Source organism: Falco cherrug, chromosome 10 (genome assembly GCF_023634085.1).
Source record: "Falco cherrug isolate bFalChe1 chromosome 10, bFalChe1.pri, whole genome shotgun sequence".
In the NCBI taxonomy this organism is placed as follows: Eukaryota; Metazoa; Chordata; class Aves; order Falconiformes; family Falconidae; genus Falco; species Falco cherrug.
In genome coordinates, this window is record NC_073706.1 from 12,890,689 (window position 1) to 12,907,801 (window position 17,113).

The 17,113-nt window shown below is 43.6% G+C and overlaps 1 protein-coding gene across 2 annotated transcripts in view; it reads left to right on the top strand.

The window, feature by feature from the left end:
• CDH4 (cadherin 4) overlaps positions 1-17,113 on the top strand; it is a 463,114-nt gene that overhangs the window by 369,739 nt on the left and 76,262 nt on the right. For both annotated transcript variants that reach the window (XM_055722277.1, XM_055722278.1), the window contains one exon: positions 12,838-13,010. In XM_055722277.1, the coding sequence (XP_055578252.1) occupies positions 12,838-13,010 (173 nt within the window). The remainder of the gene's footprint in view (positions 1-12,837; positions 13,011-17,113) is intronic.

Genomic DNA, 17,113 nt, shown 5'->3' on the forward strand with positions numbered 1-17,113 from the left:
AACTTGGAAAAGAATTTCAGAAAAATTGTGGCTCAAAAATTAGTGAGGGTGTATGCTGTACACGGAATACAAGTGATGATTTTTACGTGAGCATGTTTTATATGCTTGGAAAAATACAGTTATAAGGGTCTTCATGTTTTCTTTTCAACTATATTGTTGATTTGTTATTTAAGTATAACCCTGCAGTTTCCAGTATTGTAGCATGATTGTTTTACCTTATTGCTGAGCATAACTGATATGAGTTTATTCCTTCTTTGAACATAAGTTATACTGTGAAGACTGTCCCCAGTACAATTGGAAGTCTGCAATCAGAGGGAGATTTTTCCAAGACAATTTTATCCTCCATTGTTTGCCAGCTGAGGGGTTAAATACCACATGACTTTGTTTTGTGTCAGCAAACATTTATCACTGCTTCTCCGCTGCCTGAGGTGTCATAGGAAAGTCTCCAGTGGCCACTATTTTTTAACAAGGTGATTCGCAGTCATGATTGATTGTCTTTCAGCATTGTGAGGAATGGGCTGCTGTGGTGACATGTAGTGGGAACAAAATGTGACATTATTTTTGAGGAAAGAATAGATACAGCTCCCTTCCCGCTACGCTGTGGTGGTGATGTACTGTTTTCAGAGTGCTGATCCCGGTCCTGCTCAGCAAGGGGGATATCAGAAGTCCCTGAGCTGCTGGATCTAATGACATCTTCTCAGAGGATTTTCCTGCTTTCATTTGAAGGCCACCTTGGGGCATATCAAGGTTTGAAGACTGATACAACATTTCCATAGCAAATCAAATTTCTTACGTCTTATTCTAGGACAGATCGATATTCAAAGTTTTAACTAGCTCTGTTCATTTGTGTGAAAGAAGCAGTAAATTGCATCCTCCTCTTGTCTGAAATCCAGATAAGCCTTTGAGCTATTAAGTCAGAATAGGATAACTTTGCCTACAAAATACTTGTGCCTCTGCTTCTACTGGTGATTTTTGGTGTTCTGTATCCCAGGATGGTGTGCTTGCCTTTAAGGCAGGTAGGTAGAAAGCAATTTGGTTTTATTCAAAAGCAATTACATTTGTCTTTGATGTATTTGGGATTTTTTCCCTCTTCCCTGTTTAATCGGTGTTCTTTTAAAGCTTTATATTAGTATTGAATTTCAGTTCTTTGCTTTTTTAGAACCTCCAGGGAATCTGGGTATTTGAGGCCCTCGTTCCATGTACTTGGCAATAAACGTGACGTTGTGTCTTTGAGAAAGGAATAGAGAGGTCATAGAGTTACTGTGGATGTCTGTACACTCCTCCTTTGCCTCAAAGTTACGTATCCCAGTTTTGTGTAGAGACAAGTCTAGGCAATGTATTTAGCTAAGCACATCTTGCCAAAATTTGGAAACTTTTTTATAGTTTGAGATGCTTAAGCATATTATAATAACTAAGGAGGTACCACACCAGCGAGAGAAAAATAAAGTGAGAAAAAATAAGTGACCAGAATTCATGATTATTTGTGGCAGTGGTCGACAAATAAAAGACATTCATATTCTTAGAGGTAACAGCAAAATGGGTTCAGTATTGATTCAACAGTATGTTATATACGTATATGCATTTATAAATATATATATGCATATATCCATATATATCCATGTATAAAGTACAGATTTGCTTCCAGCAAACTAAAAAATCTTATTATATGTTACAGGAGTTCAGCATTCATTTTCCACTGTTCATTGCTATTGAACTACGCCTGAGGACTCAAAATGCTTCCCTGGATATCCTGTACAATTGTTATTTCTCACATCTTCCATATGCCCATTTATAGTGGCTGGGATTAAAAATGCAGTATTACTCGATTGCCACAGTATCTGCAATGTTCTTAATAATTTTGCACACCTCTTATGAGAAAAGGAGCTGGAGTGTTAGTGTGTCCCAAATAAGTGCTTACTCAGAGGGCGGCTAGTGTGAGCAGCCAACGACTGTTTGAAGTCAGTAGGAATTTTGCCCAGATTAAAAAAAAAAAAGAAGAAAAAAGGGACATATGGAGCTCAGGCTCTACCCATGGAAATTTTGCAGAGCAAGACCATCAAAATACGCTGTTGAGCACAGACTGAGCAGGGTGCAGTGACCTTGAGCTGCAGGGAAAGCCCCTGGAAGGCTTTAGCAGGATCCATGGGGCGGATCCCGTTCCAGGTGAACAGGAACGGGCTGTCGGAGCACACCCGGGGGCGCGGGGCACAGCGAGGGCAGCCAGTGCAGGGGCACTGCTGGCAGGGCTGTGCCTCCGGTGGATGCTGCACCACGGATCGCAGCCGGGATGCGGTGAGCTGCCAGAGAGCACCGTGCCTCGTCGCTGACCCTTTGGGACAGCTGCAAATTGTGCCTGGCCACAGCAGGGGATGGGGGTGGTCAAGTAAGGTGTGACCTACTGGCCCAACAGCCAGTAAGCCAAAAGGAACTGGAGTGAACCAAGAAAATGGGAATGCAGGAAGGGTGTGTGCTGCGACCGGCAGCACGGTGCAGTACTACTGGGTGCTTAGCCTCCCACAGGAGAAGCAAGTTTGCTTTAGTCTAAAACACAAATAACCTTCCCAGGGCATTGTTCGAGAGCTGGAAGAACTGTCGGTGATGTGAAGAGACTCCTCAGACAGCATGCTGGGGTTTAAGTGAGGGGGCTTCCCAGACTCGGAGTGCGCGGGTTTCCAAGGAGCGTGCTCGCTGTGCTGTGCAAGTCACCTTGAAGCAACCCTTGACAGGAATAGAAAAGAAATCGTCAAGTATTATTAATTATAATAGGTTGTTGTTGCTGGTTAAGATTAGAAGAACTTAATTGAAATAGTGTCTTACACTGTAGCGTAGTGTTCTTGAAATCAGGAGCTCGTTCTTGGTGGAGTAAAGTTCTTTGTAGTGTGAAGACATGTCACAGCCTGGCCTCTATACATGCTCAAATGTGTGAAGCTCTTAAACTGAATTGCATTTCTTCTTTCTTTTCTGATACCCTCTGGAAAACATTTTTATGCATTACTAGCTTATCTAGCCTAAGGCCATGCAGCTGGACAATTTAAATGTGTAAATGCAGGCCCTTCCAAAAATGCAGAGCAGGAATAGTGATGCAGGATTTTCTTTTCCATAGGACCATCTTTCTTCCTTACTCTCCCCTTCCGTGAGTTGTTTTGATTTAACACGCCACCGTTTGAAAGGGTATCTTAAAAGACCGTGTTTTACTCGTATTGAGTAATGTTCTGCCTCTTTGAACTTTGCCTCTATGTGAAGAACACAGCCAAGTTTTAAAAATGCAGCTGCAAGCTCGAGCTGAAATTCCCCCGGTCCCTCTGGCAGCCTTAATCAGCAAAGTTCTCCCGGAGCTGCAGAAGTTCCTTTCAAGCGCTGATAAAGCGGGACGGGTTGCACGGCTTCGCTGCCCAGCGAGGATTCTGCTGCCTTTTCCAAGCCCGTCTCCCTGCCGTACCATACGGGCTCCACTGCCATACGGCACGAAGGAGCTGGGCTTTGGGGTGGGTTTTTCCACTTTGTACCCCATCAATTCCTGCCCCTGCATGTGTTCCCCTGGGCTTGCAGCTCCCCAGGGGTGTCCTTGGGGAGTGCCGTTTCAAAAGGAGTTCTGCAGCTCCTAAAAACGGTCGCTCGATAAGGTAGAATGAAAATGCTTAAATGTGAAAGAAAAAAGGGAATTTAATCACGGAACAAAAATGTGATGGAGAAAGATTATTTTGGTCACTGCAGAAGCTTAGTTTTGATATATCCACCACAAAATGCACCTTATGGTGGGATGTGGATGTCTTACTTAACTGAAGCGTTCAGTTCTGAAAAGGTCAATGTGAAATGCTCCGCAGCGACTCGAGTGCTTTGCTGTGGGTTGTATCTATTTTGTCTTAACAGAAAGATTGTCAGAAATTAACACATCTCTCCAAAACAATTTGTTCCTGTCAGACTGGCCTTTTCCGTTCCCATTCATCCTTTCCACTTCAATAACTCTCTGGATGCATCTTGGTCCCTTACAAGTCAGTAGCCAGAGCCCAAGTGGCTCCTTTGAAACTAGTTTCCTCCAGCTCCTCCTTTCTCACAGTGCATAGGATAGCTTACTCCTGCCACCCTCCCTGGGGGGGGTGTGCAAGAGTGCTGAGCACAGACGGTCCTCCAAAATGAAGGAATATTGGTCTTTCTTACATTAGAAATGTTGTCATTTAAAATTTCCCCATCTCCTCCTGATTTCATGGAACTATGATACAATAATTGTTGATAGCGTGCCACGTGAAAAATGAAATAGCTGGAAGCCAAATCTATATGTGGCAAATTGAGTTAAAGAAATCTCATAAAAATAAGCAGTATATAAAAACCCAAGGATTTTAAAAGCCGATTATTCTACCAGTGTCCCAGTTTGTTTATTTTATTTCTATGCCAGCGGAGATTCCCTCAGAGATTAACACCATGGACTAATGCACAGATGGGGCCAGAAACTTGAAAGTCATCTGAATATTAAGAATTTAAATCTTTAGCCTCAGTGATTTGAACAGAAAGCCAATTATGAGGCTGAATTAGTTTTCAAATTAAACTGCAATTTAAGGCTTGTGAAATTAATCTTTTAAGGCATATCGTTGCATTTGTATATATATTCATGCGGAGAATTTGGATTCTGCAATTCTGCCTTGTTCCTCTTCTCCAGCCTGACAGTACAATTCATAAAGAGGTGCCAGGTGTCCTGCAGGTTGTTCTTGCCGTGAAGGAGAAGAGCGGGGGTCGCTGGGTGGCAGGGGAGGAAACAAAAGCGGCAGCACCTGAGATCTGAAGAGGAGACCCTTCATTTTTAAAAACTAATAGGACACTGAGTGAAACCACCTTTCTTCCATTACAACCCATTGCAAAAACACCATAGTGCTGCTCAAAATTAAAACATTCAATATTCTTTTACCAGCTTGGAGGTAAATTAATTTGGGAATTTAGGAAGGTCCTAATTCAACAGGGCACCTGAATGGGTTCATGGACCTGGGCTGACTCGGCTGCTGGTGGTGACGTGGCAGGGGGCAGCCAGGGTGCGCACGGGGGGCACGCTCCCATCGGAGCACTGGGAACTGGAAATAATGCCAGTGCCCTGTGTTTCAGAGAGATCATGTAAAGGTAAAGTCTTCAAGAGCCAGAGGAGAATCTCAGCAGATTCTTCCAGTTGTCCCAGAGCTCTTCACAGGCTGGGTGCATTACTTCTGGGTTTATCACGAGCCTACATATATGCATCCATACCGTGCCTTCCTCAGCTTGGGTAGGTGCTACTCTTATTCTTGCACTTAATATGCCATTAAAAATGGCTTTGTCCAGCCCGACTCTGTTCTCTCACACATTACATTCAGACTTGGGATACACAATATCCTTTTTTAAGTTCTTTTGCTCAGCCGAGCACAATTTTCAGACAAGAAATTGTTTTTCTGCAGACACATGTGGTAGTGCTTTCCATTTTGTTTCGAGGTGAGTGGTTATGAAATCTGTGCTCTTAATTTCCGTTTCAGAAGCATCCAGTCCCAAGAGCAAGGAAGTGAATTATAGGACTGTAGGTGAGAAAAAAATGCAAATCCCCAGACTGATGTTTTTTCCCTCCACAAAAAATGACCAAGTTGATATAAAGGAAAAAAAAAGAGGGAATCATGTTCTGTGACCGCTCTAGAAGGGAGTTACAACACTGCAATAGCCCATACTCTGCCTCCTTTTAACCAGCACTTACAAATAACATAGTATTACATGTATGATAGTATTTGTATTATATGATGTTAGATTGCTTTATTATTTTACGTTATATTATATTGTCAAAATTTAAGGATCGGATCCAAGCCTTGCAGAAGATGTAGTAAGTCTCAGTTTTTGTGCAGCCAAATCTGCATGATTTCGGTTTTTGCATGTGCCTTCAGTTAAGCACAAAACCTAGCCATGGTTTTAGGCACAGTTCAGCAGTGGTGTTCAGGAGATCTTGTCCTTAGTCACGCTTTCTCCAGTTTTTGAATTAGCCTCTGGGAGTCAAGAGGATCCATCTGCAGGGACTCAGCCCAGCCAAGGCTCATCGATTTCTGCAGTGAAAACTATTTGCTCCGAGGCTGAATGTGCTTTTGCCCACCTTGAAGTTCTGCTTCTGTTATTTCTCAGCGGTACGCGGGGTCTCAGTAGGCTGCAGGCTGCTGTACAGGAGTTATCTTCAGCTCTGGCCGTGCCCAAGTGTATGCTGCATTCAGTGCATCCGTTTGTTTTCTCTCCAGAGGTATTTATTTCATTTTAACCATAAGAAGGTGTTACTTCAGTTCCGCATGACAGCAGCATCTTCGGCTTGCTCAGTCATCTCTCCAGACCTGCTTGCTCTCTTTTATTCTCATTAGGTTGGCTCTTGCCTTGTTTGAGGCTGAGAATCTGATGTCTCCGCTAATTAGGAAGCGGCGTCCTTTAGGAATTAGGTTAGCTGCTTGAAAGGTCAAAATTTGCCAATGATTACAAAAATAATGGTGAAAGAGAATGACAGCAGCTATCAGTTGTGACTGAAGGAATATCAATTCAGAAGGAAAATGCTGTTTCTATTGCGTTTTCTATCTAGAGCACGTGGGACGTAGTTTAGCTTAAGTATATTTGCAATTTATTGCCTCTGCAGTAGAGTTTCAGGTGCTTCTGTCATCTTGATGTCTTGCACTCGTTCCTGTTTACCTATATAACTCCTCTCAGCACCTTTGGTGAGTTGGCTCCCCATTTTTCATTTGAAACCCTTAACAATGAGTATGTGAAAGTACTTCAAATCACTAGTGAATATGCTTTTATTTTTTAACTTGAAGATACAGGTTTATTCGCTGAGATGTTTTGGTCTTGAACACTACAGCAGTTCTCCAAGTGCTGTTCTCAAATTCATACTTACTGGCAAGGTAAATTAACCCATAAGGAGCTCTGCGCTGTGCCCTTTAGGCTGCTGCTGGTACCCCAGGTAGGGCAAGTAAAACTAACTTGGGACAGCTCAGTGGCATTGCAACCTGTGTATCTGGACACAGCCCCATCCCGCCCCTCACCTCGCCTCCCCACGATGGGAATGGAAGAATCTTGTTCGCTTTATTGATCAATTAAAAAGACAGGTAGCACAAGCACACTTAAGCATGTTGATTGGTAAGAAAGATCATATTTTCCATAGGAAAGTTGCATGCAGGTAGTCAGGTGTATAGGTGTACTCTGAGGACTTGTTCAGGATCCCCATGTACTCCTCGTTGTAACCTGGGTTTGACATCTTTGCCTTTCTAGCGTGCTCTGTTTCTATTCCTGAGACCTCGTCGCAATGAATAAAATCCCTTAAAGGGGGAAGTATTCCTGTTTGGGGTAGGGGCATGAGATTTCCATCCTCTGGGGGGAAGAGAGCTAGTATCAGGAAATTCTTCTGAATGGAAAATTCTGGCTTGGGGAAATGCTGTAAATTTTACACTGCTTTTTAGTATTTAATCTTCCCATCAACAATTACCGTCTTCTTTCTGTCCAGAATCAGATGCAGAGTATTCGCTAAGTGAGCTTTCCAGTTTGGGATGAAAAAAAATAAGGAGTAAGGGGAGGTTTGTATTAGTACAAAGCCATTATTAACTTGGGTTAATGAAGATCTAATGTAATATGGCCATCACCACATGTCTGCACATAATGATTCAATGCTTTTCTATGGGGGAATGATTAAATTAAGTATCTTGTAGGTCAAAATTAGACTGAGAAGGTTAACCAACCTTTAATGATTCTGCAACCATTTACCAGCCATTAAAAAATACAAACTGTAAGGTAAAGCTGAATAGAGAATCAGCATTATCAGTAAAAACCAGATGAAGTTTTAGCTTTTTCTGTTTATATCACATCAGTAGACAGAGAGGATTGTGTATTTTTATAGTGATATATGGTATAAAGGGCAAAGTGAAAGGTTTTTTTATCTTACTTTTTTTATTTGAATTCCTGGTAAGTGCCCATTAGCTCTTTCTTTTAACATGCATTAAATCTAACTAATGGCTATCAAACCAGCTTAGAAAAATGGTAATTATAAAGCAATTGTAGCAAAGACTTTGGGAGCACAACTGCTCTAAGATACTGTTTGTATGCCTTAAAACTGTGAAAGCTTGGTCTTTACAGAGAAATGAAGTTGCATAGATGGGAGAAAGAGATTGCAGACACCGTGATGTGAATTAGCAGTCCTTGGCATGCTTTGGGACCGTCTGAGCTGGAAAGAACTGAGCTGATTCTCAGATTCCAGAGTCACTGGGGGGGGACACATTTGTTTACGACTGTGTGCTCATCTGCTTATACATACACAGGGCAACTATCTTTCTTGTTTTCCTTATTTTTACTTAACATTGAGAGACTGAACGAGATACAGCGACCCCAACAGTATCTTTTTGCAGCCTTTCACAAGCAGATGCAATTAATTTTAAAATTTATAAACGAAACTGAATATACAGGTAAAAATAATCTCCCTTTGCTTCCATCCTGCCAAAGTCTGTAAGACATTATTTTGCCTATCCTGTAGAAAGCTTAATTAATCTAATGGGAATATTTTCCATAAGGAGTCCTTTCAAGTATCTCTGTCGTGTGTCTTGTCCATTGTTAGATCAAAACAAAAATATCTCATTTGACAAAATAACATCTGGGAGATGCGGTCTCTGGGAAATCAAAGGGAATGCACTGTGAAGCAGCAGATTCTTGGGGTCTTGCCTTTTATTGATAGTTCTCCTTCATCATGCCATATATTAATTTTAACTCAGGTGATATATGAACTTGGCACATTAGTTAATGAAAGCTAATGCGCAGTAATCTTGTCATCACTAGCTGTGCATGATAATTCAATCTGCTTCTCGGAAGAGCTGCTCAACATGCAACAAATTTGATTTAGTATTGACATGATGTACTAGGTTAGGTGTTTTATTTAACATGCCATGTGCCTTATTTGATGAGAAGTGGTTTTCTTTCAACAGGTTATCTACCTGAGCTAGTAGCCAGGTGTGTAGTTTAATACACATACCAAACACCGTCTGGACTGGGTATTCATTATGCGATACACTGCACAGCCTGGGCCAAATTCCCAAGTTTTGGCACGTCGCATTCACTTAATGTTGTCAGTGTGCTTGAGAGCAAGCCCTTCAGAGCAGAAAAATAAAGCTACTGCTTCTCTCATACCCTGAAAGCGTAACGTCCCTCTTGCCCCACTCATACACTTCTGGTGTAGTTCCATCACCGCTGGCAGCGTCTGACCCAGGAGTGGCAGACTGCAGCCTTGGGGTCTTGAGTGTGACTTGGAGGAGTTTGCCCAGTGTTCCTGGTCTGTAATAACTGCTTCCAGTCTCTGTTTGGGGAGGATATGGGGATTTAAAGCTGGATTTCCACTAAAAGTGTACACACATTCTGCAGGCCAGATTGGGCAGCCTCTACTTTTCCCCTTAAACCCTAACTACGCTAGCCTCAGTCCTCGAGCATGTGAGGATTGTGCAGTCTGCCGCTATATATTTGCCTAATTTGTGTAGTCAGAGGGGCTGGATGTGGGGATCTATTTCCTTTATTTCAATATAAAGTATATGAGGCTATATCCCCACGCATAGGACATAGAAACATCACATTATTTACTTTTATAGCAGGTAAATCATCACCAACCATCTTAGTATAGTGGAAGACTTGATATAGCACCCAGAAGATGTTAGACACTGTAGCAGTATATATCCTCATCGCTCTATTGAATACTGTTGTGCACAGATATATGTTTATGTCATTCACTGCAGCACACAGGTATCTAGAGGATATGTCTTGCTTAAAGATAGTCTAAATGTACAGCAAACTGAGTGGAACCTGGACGGTGATGTAAGTTACACCAGCTGAATCCCGGGGAGCCATACTCGGGAGTGGTGCCCTTCAGCACGGAGAATAGGAGGTGCCATCACGCTCTTATCCTTGGGTCAACTTTGCCAGGTGGAAAATGTGTGTGCACAGGAACAGGGGCGGCCAGATCAGCCGCCATCCAGAGTGCAGAAAGGAAGAAGTAATTTGCAGCCAGTTTACAGCAGATTGTGGTCAGACAAGTGGCCCCAGGGAGAGCCAGGGAAGGAAGCGGCTGCTGCAATTCCATCACGTGCTGCCGAGTGCTGCAGCCACACAGGGCCGTTTGCAGAGGACGTTTTATTAAGTTACAAGTTAGTAATTAATGCCAAGTTTCTCTCTTTATTTTCTCTGTGGTTGGGTTTCATAATCGAAATTAAAGATACGAGATAGGGAGCAGATTGCCTCTTGAAATACAGCTCCCTGGTGCTCAGTTCATGACTTTAGAGACATTTGTCCAGTCCCATCTCCCTTTATGGGGATGTAGGTCAGATGCTGTTGAAATAGCCCTTTTTTCTAGAGCAGATGTGCTCAGTCCAATGCTGCCCTGCAGGAAAGAAGCAGAAAGGTCAGGGAGAGCGAAGGAGACCCACTATGCACTCCATCCACAGTATAGCTGCTGTCAGCTCGCCCCACGCCCAGCACAGCTGCAGCCTGTTGGGTTCCCCTGCCAGGCTGGGGACTCCCCGTCCCGCACACATCCTGATTTATTTGGGAAACTACAGTGCAGTCTGAGAGATCCCAGTAAGGAAGACCACAACTGTTTGGTGCCCTTCTCTGAACCTAGTAGCCCAAATAACTTTCCTTTCAGAGCTGTTTCTTGTACTAGAAGTGCATCATGAAATACCACCTGGTTTTTTTGGAATATGTCCTAAGACTGCACGTGTCCTAAAATAGATTCTGTTTTCCTCTTCCACTTCTGTTTTCATTAGCCCCAGGTTTTGACATTCTGTTCAGAGACATTTTCAGTATAGAATGTGTTAAGATAACATATATTCCAAATCAAACATCTCATTCAGCGTATTTCCTATTTAAATTTCTCCTGTACATTTCCCCTGTACTTATCTAAGGGTTGGCTTCTTCATTTGTATCAGTTGTCTCATGTAACTGGTTTTGCAAAAGAGCAAAAAAAGAATGCTTGAAGAGAAAGAAGATTCATTGCTTGCACAGCCTTGTTTCAATTCAGTGTTCCTTCCCTCTCCTGAAGTTTATTGATCAGAAAAATGTTAAAGTTGTTGAATAGTTTGTTTTCATTTCACAAATGTGAATCAGGATTATTGCAGAGAGATAGAAATGTATTCATCATTAGAATTTGCTTTACACATTCATTTATTTTTTAATCTATAATTCTTATTGAACTAAGAAAACTCACAGGAATATGCATCACCACAGAGAACAAAAAGAGCCTGATTGAGCCAGATGGAAGGAGATCAGCAAAGCACTTTCCACAGTACAAAAATACAAACTTACGAGGCCACTTCTTGCTAACACCGAGAAATGTTTTCCCAGAGCCAGGGAGGATACTGAGGGGATTGCATACGCGCCACAAGGCTTAAAGCCACTTGGCTAGGGTACAGAATTTGGGCATGCTGCAGCCATTGGTAGCTTTCCCCCCTCCACGGGGTATGTTTTCGAAGTCTTTTGCAAACCGATGCAAGCTCTCCAGCACTCTGCCCTCTCTGACCTGGTGGCTTGCTAGCTATGTGACCAAGCTGGGGATCTGGGCACATCAGATGAGGCAGGAAGAAACGATGTAGCCGCCTGTCCTCAGGTTTGCCTGTGGCTCACATCTAACCAAATGGGCAGAACACACTCAACTGTTTTTGTAAAACAACGCATGACTCCATCTTGAATCAGCTTAGGTTCTTGTTGGAACCACTTTGCATCTCCTCCAGCACAGCAGGCTCATAAATTGGTTCGTCTGTTCAGGGTTTCCAAACGAGCAGCGTTCAAGCGGTACCTTCCATCTCTCCGTTGTTGCTGTTGGGTTTTGGGGGTCACTAAATGAGGTTGTGTCTGGTTTCACTGTCTCTCTTTGCCTCCCACTTTTCCTTCCAGGTCTCATATCACTAGATTAATCCAATGTTGCGGATTTCTTTTTGTAACCAGTATGTGTCTGCCCTTTTAGGCATTCTCTCCTACCAATATAACAAGCATAAAGCTGGGCCCTATGAGCTCTAGGGGGTCACAGGACCATGCAGCTGCAGGAGTCCATCCAATCAAGTAACATCTTTTACCCTCATAATGATAATTTCCCACTTTAGCAAAACACCCTGCTGCCAAACTCCAGTGATAATGAGCCTGTCACTGCATCAGTGCACTCCCAACTATCTAGAAAGTAGGGATTGCTTTTTGCAAGGCAAATGAAGACACTGATGATTAGCAAGAAACAAACCAACAATTCAATACATCACTGGCCACACATACCAAATCATTGATTTTCTGTCCCGCTGGGTAGCAGCTGTTCCATTTGCTCTGCAGGATTATGGGGTTTTATTCTCTCCAGAAGGGGCCAGAAAGGTGGACTTTTCTCCAAGAACTGGAGGCAGCAGGCAGTTGCTTCCTGTACTGGGTATGGGCATGTTGATGGGATCCTTCTGAAGCTGCTGAGAAGTCTGCTGGGCTTTCCACTATAAAACTCTACTTGTGAATGCATGTGAGTGCAGTGATTGGATTGAAAAAGATGTCCTGTGAGAATGTATGCAATTGCAGGACAAAAAATGCTGCCTTAAAACTTACAATCACTGCAAGAATTAGAAGTTAATCATAGATACCCTCATATGGATTCTCACTATATACCAGTTATGTGTAATCAGTATCCTTACAGATCATCTAGTCTCAGCAGTGTTGCTATTTTCATAATCCTCGCCGTGCCTAGCTGGCTGGATTGAAATGGGATGTCTGCTCCGTAGCATTTCAGAGTAAAATGCATGACCCCGAGTCAATGGGACTGCAGTCTGCTGTGCAATGAGATAGTCCTGATATTTCATCTTCTCTTGTTCCAAGGTACCTACGTGATGACGGTGACAGCAAATGATGCAGATGATAGTACTACAGCGAACGGGATGGTGAGATACCGAATTGTGACTCAGACCCCACAGAGCCCATCGCAAAACATGTTTACTATTAACAGCGAGACGGGAGACATTGTCACTGTGGCTGCTGGACTTGACAGAGAGGTGAGTTTAAAAGCCATTGTACCAGGTTCCCCGTTGTTGAGGGTTGCTGACTTGCAAAGCCCAAACCCTGTCTTGAATACCAAGCCTCTGAAAGTTTGAGTTGCAACATGGAGATCCTGGTCTTTGCTTCTGCAGCAGCTGTGGGGCATCATGGCTTTGATGTGACATTTTTGTCTTAATCCATATCAGTCAATGAAACCCTGGGAGAGTCTTCAAACTCATGAAGCTGGTATTTTCCTTGCGTAAATTTGTATAACTACAAGATGTAGAAAATACTCCAGAAGGAGCAGGAGATGAATAAATTGGCATTTGTCCCCCTTCTGTCAGGGGAAAACTAAAGTGCCAGACATCTATAGCCTTTTCTAGTCTTGTCTTGCTTAGTTCATTGCATGTTTTCTTTGGAAGCAGTTACACAGCCTATACTCAACACGCTGCCTGTTCCGTGATGGTATCCTTGTGTTGTTTCCAAACTGGGAAAATGTCTTCTAGTGATGTTGGTTTTGTGCGAGGCTCTGCCTTTAATGCCTCTTCTTCCAGGCATTGTACAATGTATAGCTTTTCCAAATGCAGAAGAAATTTTGGTTTTACTGACAAGAACGTACTCTGGCAGTGTAAGCTATATAATGTTTCTCAGAGCTCTGCCTTCTGTAGTTGTGAGTATAACTCAAGGACAAAGCCCCTATACCTCATACATTAAACAAAAAATCAATGTAGCATCAGCGGTGGGTCAGAGTGACTGGGGAAGGAGGGGACTGGTGTCAATGGCTGTGAAGGGAGAGAACTCCAGAGGTTAAGTTCTGGTGGTTTTCCCCATCGAACTGTGCAGTTCGTGGAGTGTCACCTGTCCAATGCAGTTAGGAGATCTCAATCAAGTAAAGCATGGAAAGGATCATTTGTTCATTGAGCAGCCAGCCACAGATAGTGTAGCTGCGTGGCAAATACAAAAGTAAGGACCTACGTAGTTCTTGGCCTCAGATGTTTAAGTTCAAGCAGTCCCCAGAGATAACAAGTCCAGTAAAATCCATTTTGAGAGAGCCAGCGTGCTGCATTTCCGAGAGAAGGCACCAGAAACTGGGTTTGTTCTCTTTTCCTTCCCTCCCCTCTGACCGAGGGCAGGGATGGAGTGAGAGGGAGGCTGCACATGCAGGCTGGTGCCTGGGATTCCTGCCTGGGACACCAAACCCAGCGGTGAAAACCTCCAGCCCCTCGGAGATGTTTTTCCCTGCACATCAGCCCGAGCGGCGTGTTTTGGTCCCACTGCAGAGTGCTCTGCCAAGCACTGGCTGACAGGCATTGCTGTGCCGCGGTCGGTGCCCATTTCATTCTCATGTCCGGGGCCACTGCTTTGCTTCGGAGCTGCAGGGCAGCTTCGGGAGGAATCCTGACTGAGCCGCTGCTGGGAGCGGATAAAAGCACCAGCAGCAGCTCAGAAGCAAGCGGAGCGCCCCGGGGCAGCCAGTGGGACCAGCATGGGGACGGGGCTGCTGGCTGGGAACAGCACAGATTTGGGGCTTGCCCAGGGCACAGTTTCAGGGCGAGCCAGCCCAGGGGTAGACACTGTGTGAAACAGCTTTCCAAGGAGAAGGTCGGGTGAGCAGAGAGCTTTCCAGATGTGAAGGCAAGAAGCAGAGCTGGGGGAGCAGGAGGAGCACCAGAGCCCGTTCCTTCCCACCTGACGTGGCAGACTTGGCAAGCACAACCTAGGGCAGGTTTGACCTTTCCCTGCTCTTTTTATTTAGAGAACCAGAAAGTTAGCTGAATCTTAAGCAGGTAGATTATCCTAGGCGATGCTGAAGCCTGCAGCATGCTTGCAGTCGAAGAGGAGAACCAAGCGCTGTAGAAATTGCTGGCAGCCCTCAGGGGGACGGTAGCAGAGTACTGGGAGGAAAGATCAGAATTCTGGCAGGAAAATGCTGATTTTATGGAAATGACAGAACTGTTATTGCCCCCTTGACATCAGTGGGGGCCAGCATTTTAGTGTAGGGCTTTATGGGTACAGAAAGGTCGTTGGTTTATATTAATTTCAAAGACATACATCGGGATAGCTTGGTGGGAGAGAGGTTTTAATCTCAGCAAATCAACTGAAAAAAGAGGCAGGTGATAATTAGGGGGAAAGGATAAGGCAAAATGGTCGTCTTTTTTCCTATTTATCTTATTGCATCTGAAGTATTTTAAAAACTTGCAGGGGAACCATATGCTTCATGTTAGTTCCCCTGTTGCACTGGGTCTGGGAAATCCAGGCAAGCTGGCGCGTTGAAATATGGTGTTGAGTGTCCCAAGCCGAGTACCAGGTTGGGCAAGGGACCCTTGGATCGAGAAACAATCAGCTCTGGGCATAATCCTGGGGCTGCCCTGAAGCTACAGGACATGGTTATTCCCAGTGGTCTCTGCTGTGTTTCAGGATTGCATCTGGGTTAGCAAAAGTTTCTGGTTTATTAACATAGAGTTGTATTAGGTCTAAACTGATAAATGTGTTTAAACACTCCCATAACTGTACTACAGATTGGTTTTTTGTTTTTGTTTGTTTTTCCTGAAATCTTGAGAAAGCTATTAGAGAAGTAAATTTGGTTTTGCTGCTGACATTTTCTTGTTGTTAGGAAAAGGAGCCGAAGAGCAGTATTTGGAATGCAGATTTGTGTAAATTAAAATGTTAACAAATCTGACCTATTCAGCTGAAACTACTACAACCAAGATAAATTCCCTGGATACCAGTTATTTCTCCAAATGCTTATTGACACATTTATCAGTGCCTATGACACTATTATGTTAAGCTGTGTCTAAACAGAACCAACCGTTCAGTCTCCGTTGGACCCTTCTACCTTGCTCCTGCAGTGCAAAGGTGCCTCAAAGCAGGAGCAAAAATAACTGTCCGAGTTATTCTGCATCTGAGAGACAAGTCCATGTTCCAGATCCAGCATTTGTCTTTCAGGGAGGAGAAAAGTCACTTCAGAACTGGTGTTTCTAGCTCAGTATTCCTGTTGACTTTCTGATACTTGCAGCATCTCCACTTAAATATTGGTTCTTTACTGATTTCTTACATTATCTTCAATTCATGAAACGTCCAAGAAACCGGACGGAGCGTTTCAGCTTGTGTTTTGTCATGAAAAGTGTTTTGGTTAACCTGCAAGAAACCTGTTTTAAGACAAATTCATGTAGTTTGCTGCTGTTTCTAAACCCTCATTTCCACAAACCCAGGAGGAAATTAAAAACTCAGCCTCTCAAATTGTGCTGTTCTCTCTAAATGTGTCTGACACTGAAGATAGCAAAATGAAAATCCAAGGTATTAAAATATTGATGGCTTTAAAGTTATCTTACCTGGTTCCCATTAATCTGGATGTAAATATGGTTACAATGCTCTGTGTCCATTCACTCATTATGACTGCACTTAATTGAATGGATCCCCAAGGAAGATAAAGATAATTGGACTGCACTTCATAAAAATTATTAAAGGAGGACGGTTTAGCAACAGCCTGATTTAAGCTCCTGGATGCCTAAGGGTGAGAAATGCCAAAGGTGGAACAAAGGACCGTCTATCCCTTGAACTAACAGGGAAAGTGATAGGGATTTGGAGTGCGTCAGAGGTTCAAAGGTACGTTCAGCCAGCCAGGCTTAGATGGAAAGGTTAAAAGCAGCTACTTGCTGTAATACAGGAAAACGCCAGGGAAACACAGGAAATCTGTAGCTGATTTAATCAAACTAGGAGGGAAAGATCAGATAGTGGTGGGAGCACAAAACGTGTGGATTGCTAGGGAAGGCAGTGAACACAGGAGGTGAACAAGGGGTAACACCATTCAGGGGTAGGAGGGGACCATGCTAGCTTATTTAATTTATGGCAGGCTGCTGCAGAACTGGGTGGTGCTACTAGGAGACGCTACCCAACGGATAGCTTAATTTAGCAGCGCATCTGAATTCCAGATTCCATTGCTCTCTTCCCGCCCCCCCCCCCCCTCCCCCCACTGGAAAGAAAATAACAAGAGGGAAGAAAGGGCCAGCTGTCCCCAGCTGGGGCTCAGAAACAGGAAGAACATGCAGATTTCTGTTTGCCATTCTGAAAAGTAACATTTCTCCTTATAACCATACAAAAGGGACCAGATCTATTGTGC